The 14,552-nt window shown below is 38.2% G+C and overlaps 1 protein-coding gene across 4 annotated transcripts in view; it reads right to left on the minus strand.

Moving 5' to 3' along the window:
- The window catches only part of LOC122530812 (tyrosine-protein kinase Btk29A), a 253,356-nt gene that overhangs the window by 68,268 nt on the left and 170,536 nt on the right, over positions 1 to 14,552 (minus strand). The window contains exon 1 of one of the 4 annotated variants that reach the window (XM_043658142.1): positions 4,647 to 4,916. The exons of the other annotated variants lie outside the window; for them this stretch is intronic. Coding sequence (XP_043514077.1) covers positions 4,647 to 4,749 — 103 coding nt within the window. The 5' untranslated portion in view covers positions 4,750 to 4,916. Of the gene's footprint in view, positions 1 to 4,646; positions 4,917 to 14,552 lie in introns of those variants that run through there. 4 annotated transcript variants of the gene reach the window in all.

Here is a 14,552-nt window from a genome sequence, read left to right on the forward strand (position 1 = left end):
TCTCTCTCTCTCTCTGAGATGTACGAAAATTTCTATCCTCTATTTTCGGGAGCAATGTTTCAAAACGATAGCTACATTTAACATCTCGCAACGTTTTGCACAATCGGAATTTCCACAACAGCGACATGTCAAAAGCGGTCTAAAAGCCAAAGGGAACTTTCGCAACGGGGCGTATTCCATAAGCTATACACGAGCCGGGATGTCTACTTTGAATATTACATACGCCGTGTCGAACGGGACTCGTCGAAATCGAGTAACCTTCGCTATTCCAATCAACCAGAACATGAGGACATTTCCGAACGCGTTCGTTCAATTTCGCCTGAAACTGCATGCAACATGAAATTCCCCGCGCAAAAATAAATTATTTGGCCTAACCGTAAAAATATCCCCCGCGTGTGTCACTCGTCGATCCGGTCGCTATTTCCCCCCGAACTAATATTTAACGCGGATGGAAATGGGAACGCGTGGATCGTGACGTGAAATCAAATAAAAAACGAACGCGCTATCGCGTTATCAATTGGCGTACTATTATGCCAATCAATGATAGAATTAGTCGGTTTCACCGGTATTTTGTTCTCGCAGCTTCTAAAAATGTACAAAAATATACATGGTATTTGATAATATTTTATACACGAAATGTATAATTCTCGGATTTTTCTATAAAATTGTATAATTCTGTAAGGCATATAATATGTAACTTTTGAGTCTAAAATTTAAATATAAGGTGTCTCGAACATAGCCTTCAGCTTGATGAACACATGAAAAGTAAAGAGAAATGTTACATAAAGTTTGTCAGTAATTACCTTGTTATAGAATTATAAATAAACACCATTTATTTCCTTTATCGTCTGAGTTTTTCCTCATGGATCGCTTTAAGATGAAATATTTATTCAACAGAAGCAACTTCACGCGGAGAACTAGTTCAAAGAAATAAAAACGTAATTTTATTGAAACTCAGCAAAATTCTTCAGGAATTTTATAGCGTTGTTAATTTTATTATCCACTGATATCAAGCTTTAGTGGAACTAAAAATTACTTTTTGATGCATTATTATAATTAATGATGCGAAATTGTTATCACATGTACTCAATGACGCCATTTGCGTATTGTAGTGAAAAATGCTATTTGTATATCTCATGTATACAATGTTTGTTCATAACTTTATGATAAAGCATTTGGAATTTTATATAACCCTTAAGCTCTGGAAGTTTAAGTTTTGAAACACCCTATATATCGTGATTTAGTAGCTCTTAGCATCTTCGAGCTTAATACCTTTTTATTTGAAATTTAATTATTCCTTTGATTTATGATAAAAAAAATATGTGGTCCAATTAAAAAAAAAAAAAAAATAAAGGTGATCTTGAAAATTTCGATACCCTTCGACACACGCCATATTTCTTCTTTACACGCATAATTTGAAAGTTATTATAAGGTGTGCAAGTTACACACGTGATTCGTATATAAATATAAATTCGAATAGAATTTGTTTGAAAAGACGAAAAGAATCTGATTTAATTAATCTTTCGATCGCTCCTGCTCGAGTCGCTTACAATGAAAAATCGCGACCAGACCAGGTGTTTCAAATTAATCGAGTTCCAAACTCGCTACGAGCCTGAGTTGCTGTTTGACTTGTCCTTTCGGTAGTAAGTGCACGTTAGTGTGTCGGGTGGTAGAGAATGGCGGATGGATTGGAACGAAGAGTGCAGAACGGCGCTCTTGACATTAGGCGTGGCAAGAAAGTTGCGATTCCGTTCTCGTAAGGGAGCACGGGTATCGTGACGGTAAATGTCTTCGCTTGTAGTTTCTTCGTGCAATGGAAATTACCGCGAGGGCCGCATAAACAGTTTGTTTTAGTCGCAAGTCGGGCTTTGCAAACTTGCCTTCGAGACTTTCTCGAAGATTCATAATATTCGTGCATCTAAATAAACGAGCTTTTCCTTATCGCGAATTCGTATTATTATTATATTGAAATTCATTATTATTATTATATTGAAATATCTACATGCTTGGGATAGAATATTCCAAGTGAGAAAATAGTTTCTTAAATCTAATCTAATTTTATGGTTTAATTTCTTTTCCATTTTATAAAGAAGTTTTAATATTTTTCATGCAACTACATATATATAATATTTCCCTTGACAAATTTTTAAACGATGCGATTGAGTCCAAGTGATCTGAAGAAATAGCAGTGTTAAAATATTAATCGAATATTTAATTACTAATCTGTTCAGGAGCGAAATTTTTAAGGAAGGAGAAACGATTCAATCTTTTGTTCGAGTATATTTTACAGCAAGTTTTTTGCTTTCATTTCATTCACTTATTTAATAATCTTAATTTAAAACAAGAAAACGTAACATACGTCCCTGAAGATACGTTAAGTCAGGCGTTGGTTTACAAAAATTAATTATTAAAGATTATATTCATTTTTTATTTATTATCACTATTACTTTTATTCAATTTTCTATTCAAATTGTACGAATAATGCTGTAAATTCGAAAAATGGCACTACATACAGAACGATTAGAAATTGAACACCGATAATTTTCACAAAATTGACAAATTAAATTACCAATCGTGTCAACGAAATCGGATGTCTCAAAATTGCCTCGAACAATGCAGAAGAAAATTGCCGAAGAAACAGCGTTCTCTACCAATTGTGCAATGTAAAGACTCGACCTTTCTACACGGGATCCTCCGTTCCACGTGTCCTCTCGAATCGCGCTAGATAAAATTCAATAATTACCTGTCGATTAGCATCAGAGTCTGTCGTATCTGTACAACGATCGTTTCCATCGATCGCGATACCTGCAAGTTTGTTCTGCGGGTGTCGAAAAGAAGAAAACTCTCCGTGCTCTCCGCGGATCTTACGGCTGTGTAACCTTTCGCGTTTTGCGCAACCGATATTCCAATATGAATACAATCGAGCGAAACGTGCGGATGCTTTCGCCCGGAGTGAACCGAGCGAAGAGTGGGAAAAAACTGCGGAGGAAGAAAACCGCGGCTGATCGGGCATCTGGATCGATCTTTCCTCGATCGATTCCTAACGATTACGTAAAACTCGACTTCACCCGGCAGAATTTTTTGAACAGCACGATTCCTGTTGAATTTGAGCACGATATTTCACTGAGGATGGATTTGTTATTACAAGTATATGTAAATCGGTTCACGAAAATATTCACGAAACATTTGAATAGATGCACATCGTGTACACTGCGGGATAACGAGATAGCACATTCTAAAACTTATTAAATTTCCTTTCATTCAACAAATGACATAAAATTCTTCTTATATGCGTTCTTTCGTAGTGCTTTTATCAACGTGCATGAGTAACATAAATTAACATTTTGTATTAAAAGAAGTAGAAATATTCCATTGTGAAAAAAAGAAACGAGTTTGATAATTGTTCAATACTTAGTACGACCTTGTTTGCATTTAAAAACGATTCGTACTATTCTGAGATTTAACCATCGTAATTACATTGTCAATTACTCTAATATTATTCTCAAGGTTTGAAAATGTCACGATTACAATTACTACTCTAATTTTATAATGTGATGATAAACTTGAACCACCGGAATTTAGAAGGTTCGAAAATGCTGTGTATAAATTTTTGTAGAAATGTTCAGAGGGTTTTATATCTGCCGATCTTTCATGCCCTGTTTCTAGTAACCGTAAACATATTTACGAAGCAATTTTTATAAAAATATTAAAAGGGTTAAATACTGTGCTATTTTCGTTTACTGTCAACTCGCGTACGTATCATTACCAATGATAAAATAAGATCACATCGTATGTGATGCATACATATAATATATATGTGTATATATATATATGTATATTTCATCGGAAATTATCGAAATTTTATGGCAACGGGACATCACGTACGTTGAAAAGCGAAAATAAGATTTCTGGCGAACAAAGTGGTTCATTAAAGAGGAGTCGGCTGGTCGTCTGATTTGTGACGGCTAATTAAACGACGCGACGTCGTCGTGATTAATAAACCGAAGGAAATTAGATCGGAGGTAGCTACGCTTCCTGTCACTCGCGACACACGCGTTCAGCCTTTCACGAACGCTTCAGATAAGCGTTTAATCACGGCTCGCTATCGTGTTTGGATTCAATCGATACCGTAAGATCCGATGCATTTTAAACGTTTAATTACACCGTAGTCGCGGTGTGATTGCAATTTTGTAGAAAAGTTCCTTGCCACCCTTACGTTCGTCATCGGCAAAAATTAAGTAAAAAAGTCAAATAAAATTGTCCGTATCGAAACTATAATGTCCTCGATAATTAGTCGATAGAAATATTTCTCGAAATAAATAATTCAGTACTGAACAATACAGTTATACAATATAATTTATAATTTACGAATTTGCCACTCTAGAATTTACAAATGGAATTTAAAATTACATTTGCGGTTTATGATCTATGATCTCCACGCCAGAATCAAGATTACGCCCGTTTTCTGAAATCTCCATCAGTCGTCATTTAAGGTTATTGTGGGAATTTTCAACTCGCGGCGCCGAGGAATGAATTCATCGCGAATGAATGAGGAACTAAGGAATATTATATGAACGTGATATTAGATCCCGTGGCAGAGATACGGGATATAAAATACACGTCGGATGAATATAATTAAAACGTACCGGAATTAGCGTGGCCGTGTCCAGTGCCGGTGCTATTCGTCGCCGAGTGAACAGCGTTGGTCGCCGCGTTCGCGACATGCTTCAACGCGCTTATCACCATCATATCTTTTATCACATTTGAATCTCTGGCTGTTCCACGCAGGATATCCAGCAAGCACGATGCCCGAACAATACTCGACTAACGCGGTACCAATTGATTTTAACTGGAAGCCTCGAACAGTTCCAAAATCAACGTTCTCACCATCTTACTGTCGCTCTGTTGCGATGCACCGCATAACGTTTCAAATACACAAGCACGTAACTGCGTTAATCACAAGGAGATTCGTTTTCAACAAGATCTCTTTACTACGTTACTACGTTAAATTTCTTAGACTTTTACTATACTGTAAATGCATTTGTTAACTTAATCTTGAAAAATTTATCTTGTAAACCTCGTGCTTGAAAATTTCGAACAATCGTTCTTAACAAGACTTTACGTTATATTCTATTAGATTTATCAAAATTTTGCACTTTGTTGTACTATGTTTATTAAATTTTCACTTTACTATTATACTCTGCTAAATTATATTTATTAATTGGATCAAATTTGGGAAAGTTCTTCAGGATCGTAAGCCCGTGAACGAATTGCGAATCTTCATACTAGAATTTCACATTGGAAGTCGGACAACGTAAAGAGAATCGTTCTAAACGAGACTTTCTACTGTACTACATTTATTAAATTTTCACTGTACTATAGTATTGTCTATATGATATTTATTAAACTTTCACTATACTACACACTGTATTTATCAATTTGATCAAATTTGGGCCAGTCTTTACGATCATAAGCGAATTGCGAATCTTCATACTAGAATTTCATTACTGGGACGAGACTTTCTACTGTACTATATTTATTAAATTCTCGCTATGCTATAGTATGTTTATTAAATTCTCACTATACTATAGTATATTATACTACAGTATTCTACGTTATATTTATACTATACGTTTCGCTAAATTATATTTATCAATTTGACCCAAAACTTGGGGTCAGTCCTCAGATCGTAGAATTACAAACACAACAAATTCGTCGAACTTCATGCTTGGAACTTCGTTGTCTTCGCGAGTTTTATCGAAACGATTTATATGATGTGCGCGGAGGAACGCGTACAGCGTACGAACGAAACAGCCGATCGTGACTGTCGTCTAGGCGCGACTAAATCGTTGAGGCACGTAGAGAACGCGAAAGCCAGTCGCCGCGAACAGACGCAGACACGGTGCCGGAGAAGAAGGTGTCTCGCCCCTCTTCTTCTTCTTCTTCTTCTTTCGGCCTTCTTCGCCGGAGTTTCACCTTCACGGAAGTCTTGCGAACGGGAGGCTCGCGCCGTACAGGCGTCGGACAGACACCGGCGGATCCACTCTATTTCGTCAGCCGGAGGCGGATGACCTGCGAGCGTTACACGTCGGCGGGCTTCGCGATAATCGAATTGTTAGGCTCGACGGTTCTACGTTTTCGACCCAGTTACCGGTTACCTCCTGCGAGCACGACGAAAGTGTTTCAAACGCGATGTCACGCGAATTACAGCGGCGAGAAGTGAACACGGCATAATCCCAGCATGCGGGATAATTAAAGTAAATTTTTTTAAATTTCTATAGGGACGATATTAATCTCATTAATGCGAGAACTACCGAGGTAGCGCGATTCTTCGACGGGAGAGCCTTAACGGGGTTAATTGGTTTTCCGCGCGATTACGCGAGCGCCTGGGAGAAAAGGATACTCGCGAAAACGATATTTCCTTTTTCGAGGAAATGTCGAGTGCCTGAAAGCTAGTGCACGAAAATCACGAGATTAACGGGGGGGATTTCGCGTTAATTAGCCGTTGCGATACGTATAAGGGAAGTTCCACCGTGATTCGTTCGATTTTTCGTAATCGACACGGGCTACCAGTTTCGATTCGTTTGAAACGCTTCTTAACGCTGATTGGTTCGTAGATTTATTACCTAGGAATGTTGTAGTTAGGACCACTATTAATTGCATTTCGATTTGTTATCAATGAACAGAATTTCTTAATCTAAAGATCAATGAGCCACGCGTGAAAGCTTGTATGTTACAAGTTCACGAAAGAAAGAAATCGTATGACTATCCACTTGGCCTCCATTAATACTCCTGCGTTCGTTTTTTTTTTTTCCGAAAATTGTAGAAATTCAAAACATTTCCAAAAACTGTTAAAATATTTTTCTTATAATCAACGGTGATCTTGAAGATTGAAATTTCTCCTTTACAACTTGTTGCATAATTTTCTTTTCATCATTTCACTGAATTTTTCCGGTTTGATTCTTAATTCAAAGTATAATAAAATGGCGAAAATAATTCGTACGACAAACTTTAAGGAGAGTCTTCGAGATCATGTTGCGCAAAGCCGTGAAAAAAAATTTTCAATAATTCTAAAATATTTTATCGTTAGATTTCTTTTATTGTCAACTGACGACAAGCTTCAGTCACAATATAATCATTGCAATACTATAACTAAACGTTCCCCTTGACAAGCATAAATGGCATACATACATTGACTGTGGAGTCTCTCCACATAATAAACTGATCAGCGAGGCACATTCACCAAAGAAATAAGAAATTTAACGCATCAATCGATAGCACGCTAATCCCTTACCTAAGTTCCGACCTCCCAGTCAATGCAGAAAAAAAAAAAAAGAAAAAGAAAGAAAGAAAAACGAATTCGCCTTATTGATCGGAGTTTAAAAAATAAACGAAGAGAGGCTGAACACAAAAGCCATCAACCAACGGGGAGTGTGTTGTCTCCCGGGCGATACACGATAATCCATCGACCGATCGCTGATCTATTTGCTTCGGTAACGTCACTCGATATTCTTCGTGGAAACCCAAGAGTCCACAAGGATCTTTCGTTCGTAGTAACACGGTACCAGTCGTTCGACGCCGGTGCACGGTTGGTGAACGGAGGCGAGTCGAGTTTCATTTACACAGGTAAAAGCTCCCGTGCGTCGGGCAGGTGAGCAAATCGAGTAACAGCGAAAAAGAAAAGGGAGAGAGAAAAAAGGAAAAAAAAAAAAAATTACGCGACCACCTACCTTACCGCTTGTTGCTGCACTGATATATACCCGTCTTTCTCGTTGCGCCGCTGACACGATTTTACATTTAAACGCCGCGTTGCTCTACCGGACGATGCAAAAGTAGCGCGCGATCCTTACTGTCTGTACATATTTTCTGGAGATCGCTAAATTTTTCACTGAGATCCGCGCGAAACTCGTATCATGGAATTAAAAATCTGTAGTTCTTAAATATGCATATATATATGTTTGTTTCTTTTTAAGTATTTATTCAAATATTTTTTTAAGTATTTATTTAAGTCAGGTAAGTATAAGTATTTTCTTGTTACTGTCTTGTATCAAGAAATCCTCCTGAATTATAGATAGATACTGTTGATCTTATGAAACACTGGGATAGATATGCAAAAATTAATTAATTTCATTTATACAAGATTTACATTATTCTGCTCTAAACTCCAGTTTCGAAGACTGAAGAGTATTTCATTATTATAACTCATATCTAAATTGTATTAATTCTTCAGAGTACTTTACATATTATAAACGTTATATTATTATATACTGATATATAATAATGTTTATTATATATCACAAAGTACACGATAGTTCATATTCAGATTTCAGTTTCCCATTGGAGTATTTCAACACACTATGAACTTTTATACCTCTAAATCGTTATTCGATTATAATAGCCACCTCTTAAAGCCACTTGTGCCTCAAGTACCTCGCCAAAGAATATTTCAAATGTTACTCTCTTAGAATAACCTTTAAATATTATTCATTGACGCGAGCTCTCGCATATATTTCACCACGCCGCTTTTGCATGGACCTGTAGATCGAACGCAAGGCCACGCGCGAAATAAATAATAACCGGGAATCCGTGGCCCGAAGTATCTCCCCGTAGATGTTTCAATACCTTCGGCAGCTGGAGTCACCTCCTCACGTGACACCATAAATTTCTACGATTACATTCTATTCCGGGCGTGCGATAACAATAATTCGTCTTCCTTCTCCTTCCTTTCTTCATCACTCGCTTCGTTTATCGTAAATTTCTCTCGAGCCGCGTTTTTGCCAAACCGCGGAGCAAGATTCACGGTTATCGTAATAAACTGAAAGGATCGAGGGGGGGGGGGGAGGGGGGACGAACAGTGGCGACGGTTCAGCGCCATCACGATCGAGCTCTCTCTCCTCTTTTTCCACCTCGGTTTTCCTGCCTCTCGAAATCGAATCCCATCGGCGTCACCGTCCAAGTGGCTTCACTTCAAAATTCAATGATCTCCTCGGGCTTTCCGAGCACGAACCACCGCGGGGAGAATCGCCGCCGAGATATATCAAACCTTTCCCTCCCTCCTCCTTCCCCCCTTTGGTCTAGCTTCTTTCTTCGTTCCTCCATTCTATTATCGGCGAAGGGAACGCGGAGGCAGCGGTTTCTTCAGGAGGAATCGTAACTTGCAATACAGAATTCTTTTCCCGGTGTCTTCGACCCTCTCTCTGTTTGATTTCCACGGTTCACGTTTGAATATCTCTTCTCTCGGGCAGCAGCACGATATATCTGAGTGCAATGGAGAATGGAATATTATCGACCCAGGGTTTTTCGTGCGTTCACGGTGAATCTCGAGATAGAAGAATGCATGGAGTAGTGCATTACGTGAAATATTCGAGGTACGGGTGTTCTTTCCAGGATATTTAATAAACTGATATGGAATAGGATGTTTAATAGACTGAACAGGATGATCTTACACGTATGTTTCAGTTTTCAAATCGCATGAATCATGTAAATCACGTGAATTATATAAAAATATAAATTATATTTTTATAGAAATGTTGTTATTTTTTTTCTATAAAAATATAAATTATATTTTTGTAAATTACGTGAATTATATAAAAATGTAAATTATATTTTTATGGAAATATTATTTTTTTATATAAAAATATAAATTATATGAATTATATAAATATATAAATTAGACGAATTACATAAATATATAAATTACATGAATTGTATGAATCTCAAGATACAAAGATGCATGGAATAGTGCATTATTGTATTCTTTCCAGGATATTTAATAGACAGAATTACATGAAACATTCAAAGGACACGAGTCACTTAAAAATGACACAAGTCGTTTATTCTTTAAAAGTCACTTTCGATGTTCACTTCTTTAAAAATCACTTGTCACTGCCACTAGTGACACAAGTCACGCTCAAGAACAGGACGTGTGCAATTTTAATCTACAACAACTTTTATTTATATCAACCGCGTATTTTCACCGCGTTTTATCATCCCCGTCGTTCTCGCTGGACCGTGACAGAGAGTCCATTATTACGTTTGGTCTTTCGTCGCGGTATCAAGGCGATTCGTTAGGACGCGGCCCGAATGTCTCCATTTTCGGTTGCGACCGACCGTGAAGAATCAGCAAACGGACAGTAGCGGCGTAATTTTCCGGGCGTCCGATTTTCCAGACCGTGGGTCCAGCGGCAGCCGTAACGCGACACGAAGTGAAGACGTGCAGGCGCAAATGAAATTACGAGCAAACCCGCCTCCGGGTATCGAACTTTCGCCTGCAAAGGCGCCGGAGAAAACTGGCCGATCAGGCGAAGTTAACTCGCTGCGTATTACCTGCGATGGAAAAAAAAAAAAAAAAAAATAACTTGCCCTAACGATCCACGAATGTACGACGACCGTCCATTATGCCGGTTTTTCGTCCGTGCCGATGATGATAGTTGCAGTCTGGTCGGACGTAATTCTCGTTTCATTCCTTTCGTTCAATCAATGGGATACCACATGACCAACGGAGCTGATAAAACTTATTCAAATTCGAATTTATGATATAATAATAATTATTCTTTGGACTTATTATTACAATATAATAACAATACCATAATAACATGATATAATAATAATTATTCTTTGGACTTTGCTGGCAACAATCTTCGTACGCTGATTAACGTTGGAAGAATTATTGATTAACATTCAATAGGTATCAAAATATCCTGCGAATAATTAAAATAAATGGATTTGCACAAGTATGTTTCTGCCTCGAAGAGAAATCGTTATTAATTATTAATCGTTAAAAATACTAGTATTTTTTTAAGCAATTTTAAAGAAAGAAAATCTAGAATCGGTCGTCAGATTAACAGGTTTGGTTGCTGCAGTGTTAAGAGTATTTTTTTACCTTGCAGTAAACATTTTTCTTCTCAAGTTCAGTCAATAGAAACTACGTTTCTTTTCTATATACGATTCAGCGTGTGCCAAGGATCAAATCCGGACTTGATGACGATTACACATCAATTTGAAAATTTCAATTTGAGCGTGTGTGTGTGTGTGTGTGTGTGTGTGTGTGTGTGTGTGTGTGTGTGTGTGTGTGTGTGTGTTTGAATTCTGGCACGCGCGTACAGCTCGGAGGACTTCATTAGTTCGACAGTGTGTTACAGAAGGCTCGTTTAATTCTCGTCACAAATTCGTCGAGTCAATTTAAATCGACCTTTAAACCAAAGTCAGTTCTACGAAGAGTGTTTTGCGAACACTTACCATTTCTTTGCGAAAATATCGTTTCAAGTTTACTCGTGCCCCTTCCAAACAAACTTTCCACCCTCCTCTGATGAAACAACAACAACAACAACAACAACAACAACAACAACAATCAATATCATCTGTTTCACGTGGAATTAAAATGCAAAAGATGAACTTCACCGTTGGAGAAGCTGGCGTTGTGCATTCAGCTCGATCGCTCGCATTCCCCATTTTCAAGGGGAATATTCGAGAATTGTATCGATAAGCGCAAACAAAGGATAAAAGGTTCCCGGACGAAGAGGAAACAAAAGGAGCGCGGAGAGGGCTGCCGTTTTCGCGGGACCCGGTTTCCGCCGGTTGCCAAGACAAAGATTCACGGCGGTCGGGACGGGAGAAACGAGAGAGGCAATTTCTTCTAAAAGGCTGTTATCCCGCGGCTTCGATTCCTTTCGAGGCTAGACACGGCCCGGATACGACGTTCTCCAACGGCGTGAAATGGCTGGCGACGATCTCTTCGCAGGCCTCGGGCTCGTCCGCGCGCACGCTCGACACTTCACCGCGAGCACCTATCTCTCTGACGCCTCTCATCAACGTCCAATTAAGTGTACGAAGATTACCGCGGCTGCTAACCTCGAGTGCTGGACCGTTCGATGAACCGTCTTCCCTTCCTTTCTTTCTCTCTCTGCTCTTCGTCTTTGACGCGAACGATTTTTTTTTTTTTTTTTTCAGTGTGACAAATTTTTTTGGAGCAGTAAAGAGTGCCTACTGAGCGCGATCTAAAGAAGTCTTTCATCTTTACCAATTTTGATACGTAACAAGCATTCTGGGACAACACAGCAGATTTGGCAATTTGGAACGGAGAGACTATTAAATATTGTAACAGTGTGCGTTCGATATTTTGTATGTCTCCATGTTTCAAATTTTCTACAAGTGCGTGAAAATTTTATGAAAATGAAATATGGAATTTGATAAAAGGAAAGCTTCGTTCGAAAATATATAGGGATATATATTTCGTTACAAGACACGAAAATGTCGTATATATAAATCCACGTTCAATTGTACCCACTTGCCGGTGAAATCTGATCTCGACTTTCTAAAATAATTAGCGCGTTATGTGAACAGAAATACGTGAACAATATAATATCCATTAATAAATTCCACAACGATGTGGTAAGAATATGCATACAATTTTCACGACGACAGCACGTCATATCTTGTAATCAATACAAAGCGGGAGATCTATCTTGCGACAAGCTACTCGTTCGTTTTTGGAGAATCGAAAGTCAATGAAATCAAGAAATTTAGAGAACCAATCTAAAAACCGATAGACCGCTATGCTCTCTGTGTATGTATCTAATCTAAAATTAGATTAAAAAAAAAAAGAAAAAAGAAGAAAGAAAGAAAACGAATAGAACGAACAAACGCAGGAGAAACAATTTCTCGAGAGGGTAATCAACGAACGGCCGCAGCGTTAACATTGAATTTAATTGAAACTGGAAACGGCGAAGGTGGAGGATTTCTACGGGGCAACCGCCGGAATAATGCGTCGTCAACGTTCAATTAAATTCTGGCTGGCTGTTTCTTCGTAACTCGTAGCTCGCCTTCGTAATTCGCTTGGTGAATTCTCCACCGCCGTGGGATATGAATCGCCGGGAAATAGTTCTGTACAATTTTCGGCGCGTAGTTCCCCGGAGGCGTCGAGAGAAGTTTCCCTGCGTTTCCCCGCACGGTTTTCGTGCTTTTCCACGTGTGTATCCGTTCGTTACGTGTTTGCACCCTGCGAATGTTTGCTCGAAAATGTTGCTGAAAAGCTGACGCGTGTCGAACAATAGGACGTTGACGTGAAGGACAGGGTTGGGTTCCCGATACGTGAGGAGGGTAGGAAATTTTGTTCGTACGACAGGAAAGGATAGACTTGGCGGAACGTTTCGTGCACGAGTAAAAATATATTGACACGTACCGGCACTTTATATACAGGGCGTAGCAGTTTGATCTACAAATGCATTTATCTGCGAAAAAACGACTGTTTGTCGTTTAAAAAAAATGTCTCAAATGCATTTTCTTCTGTTTTTCGTAAAGATGGACATCTCCTACGTGCGTCTATTTAAAGACAAATTAATCGTACTGCCAAATTGTACTGTCCTCTCAAAACAGAAAAACAAAAATGCATTTGAGACATTTTTTAAATCAGAGAGTGCAGGTCAGTGTACTTTCTTAGTAGAGAAATCAACAGATTGAGAGGGCTCATGCGCGGCGAGGAAATTTCAACGTAGTGGGGAGAACGATGCAGTGGAGGGGATAGCGCTAGCGATCAAGAAAGGCAGCCAGTTAGCTACGTTTTAAATGACGAATAGTTTCGAAAATAATTGCATTTGCAGATTAAAATGGGACACCCCAGGGATACTTATTCCTACTGTAACCGATCAGATCTTTTTACGAAAAGAATATCGGTAATTGTCAATTCAACACGGGAAACAGTGCACAAAACAACTTTTAGATAATAAGAAAGAAAATAAGACTTTTTTCGTCCTTCTCAAAGAGAGTTAAATGAACGATAGAATGCAGAATTTTGACTCAAATGTTTAAACCGATCGCGTGATTGGACGTTGGGACGTTTGATGTTGAAAAGTCTATTCCTTAAATCTCGATTCAATTAATTTAGTACGGAGGTTTACTTATTCGAACGAAATTTCAATTAGTGCTCCGTTGCACGATAGAACTATTGTTAGACGATAAGGAAAGTGAAATTCTATAAGTAAATTTAATCATTCTATTTGACGAAGGAGATTACCAAATCTTAAGAGAGAAGACGCTGAATTTAAATAGAAATTTATTTGGCCTACTATTAAATATTGCAATAAACACTCCATTTTGAATATTTTATACGTTTTGCCTACTATACGCATATTATATATATTTATACCTTCAAATTTCTCACGATCGCGTAAAAGTTCGCGAACTACTTCCAGTTAATATATTGATTGACTTGCTGATATTTTCATTTCTAACGATGTTATTAGTCGGAAAGAAATATATCGCGGAAAAATCGATTGGAAGCGTTGATTGAATCAACCCGAACGTGAAATCCTATTATACGAATGAAAAATGATAGGGAAAAAAGTGGAAAAAAGATCAATGAATTTCCATCGTACAAAACTATTCGTTCCCAGACAGATTCAGATAAATGGAATTTTACCATCCGTTTTCTATATTTTCCACGCAGCGGTGTCTCAAGAACGAACGACGAAAGATAAATCGACGAAAGAGAGAACGAACGTACGTTCGTTTGCGGGGCTTCATTTTCGAGGGGATTGAGCTTGGAAATTTATCGA

This window comes from Frieseomelitta varia, unplaced genomic scaffold (genome assembly GCF_011392965.1).
Source record: "Frieseomelitta varia isolate USP_RPSP 00005682 unplaced genomic scaffold, Fvar_1.2 scaffold_135, whole genome shotgun sequence".
NCBI lineage: Eukaryota > Metazoa > Arthropoda > Insecta > Hymenoptera > Apidae > Frieseomelitta > Frieseomelitta varia.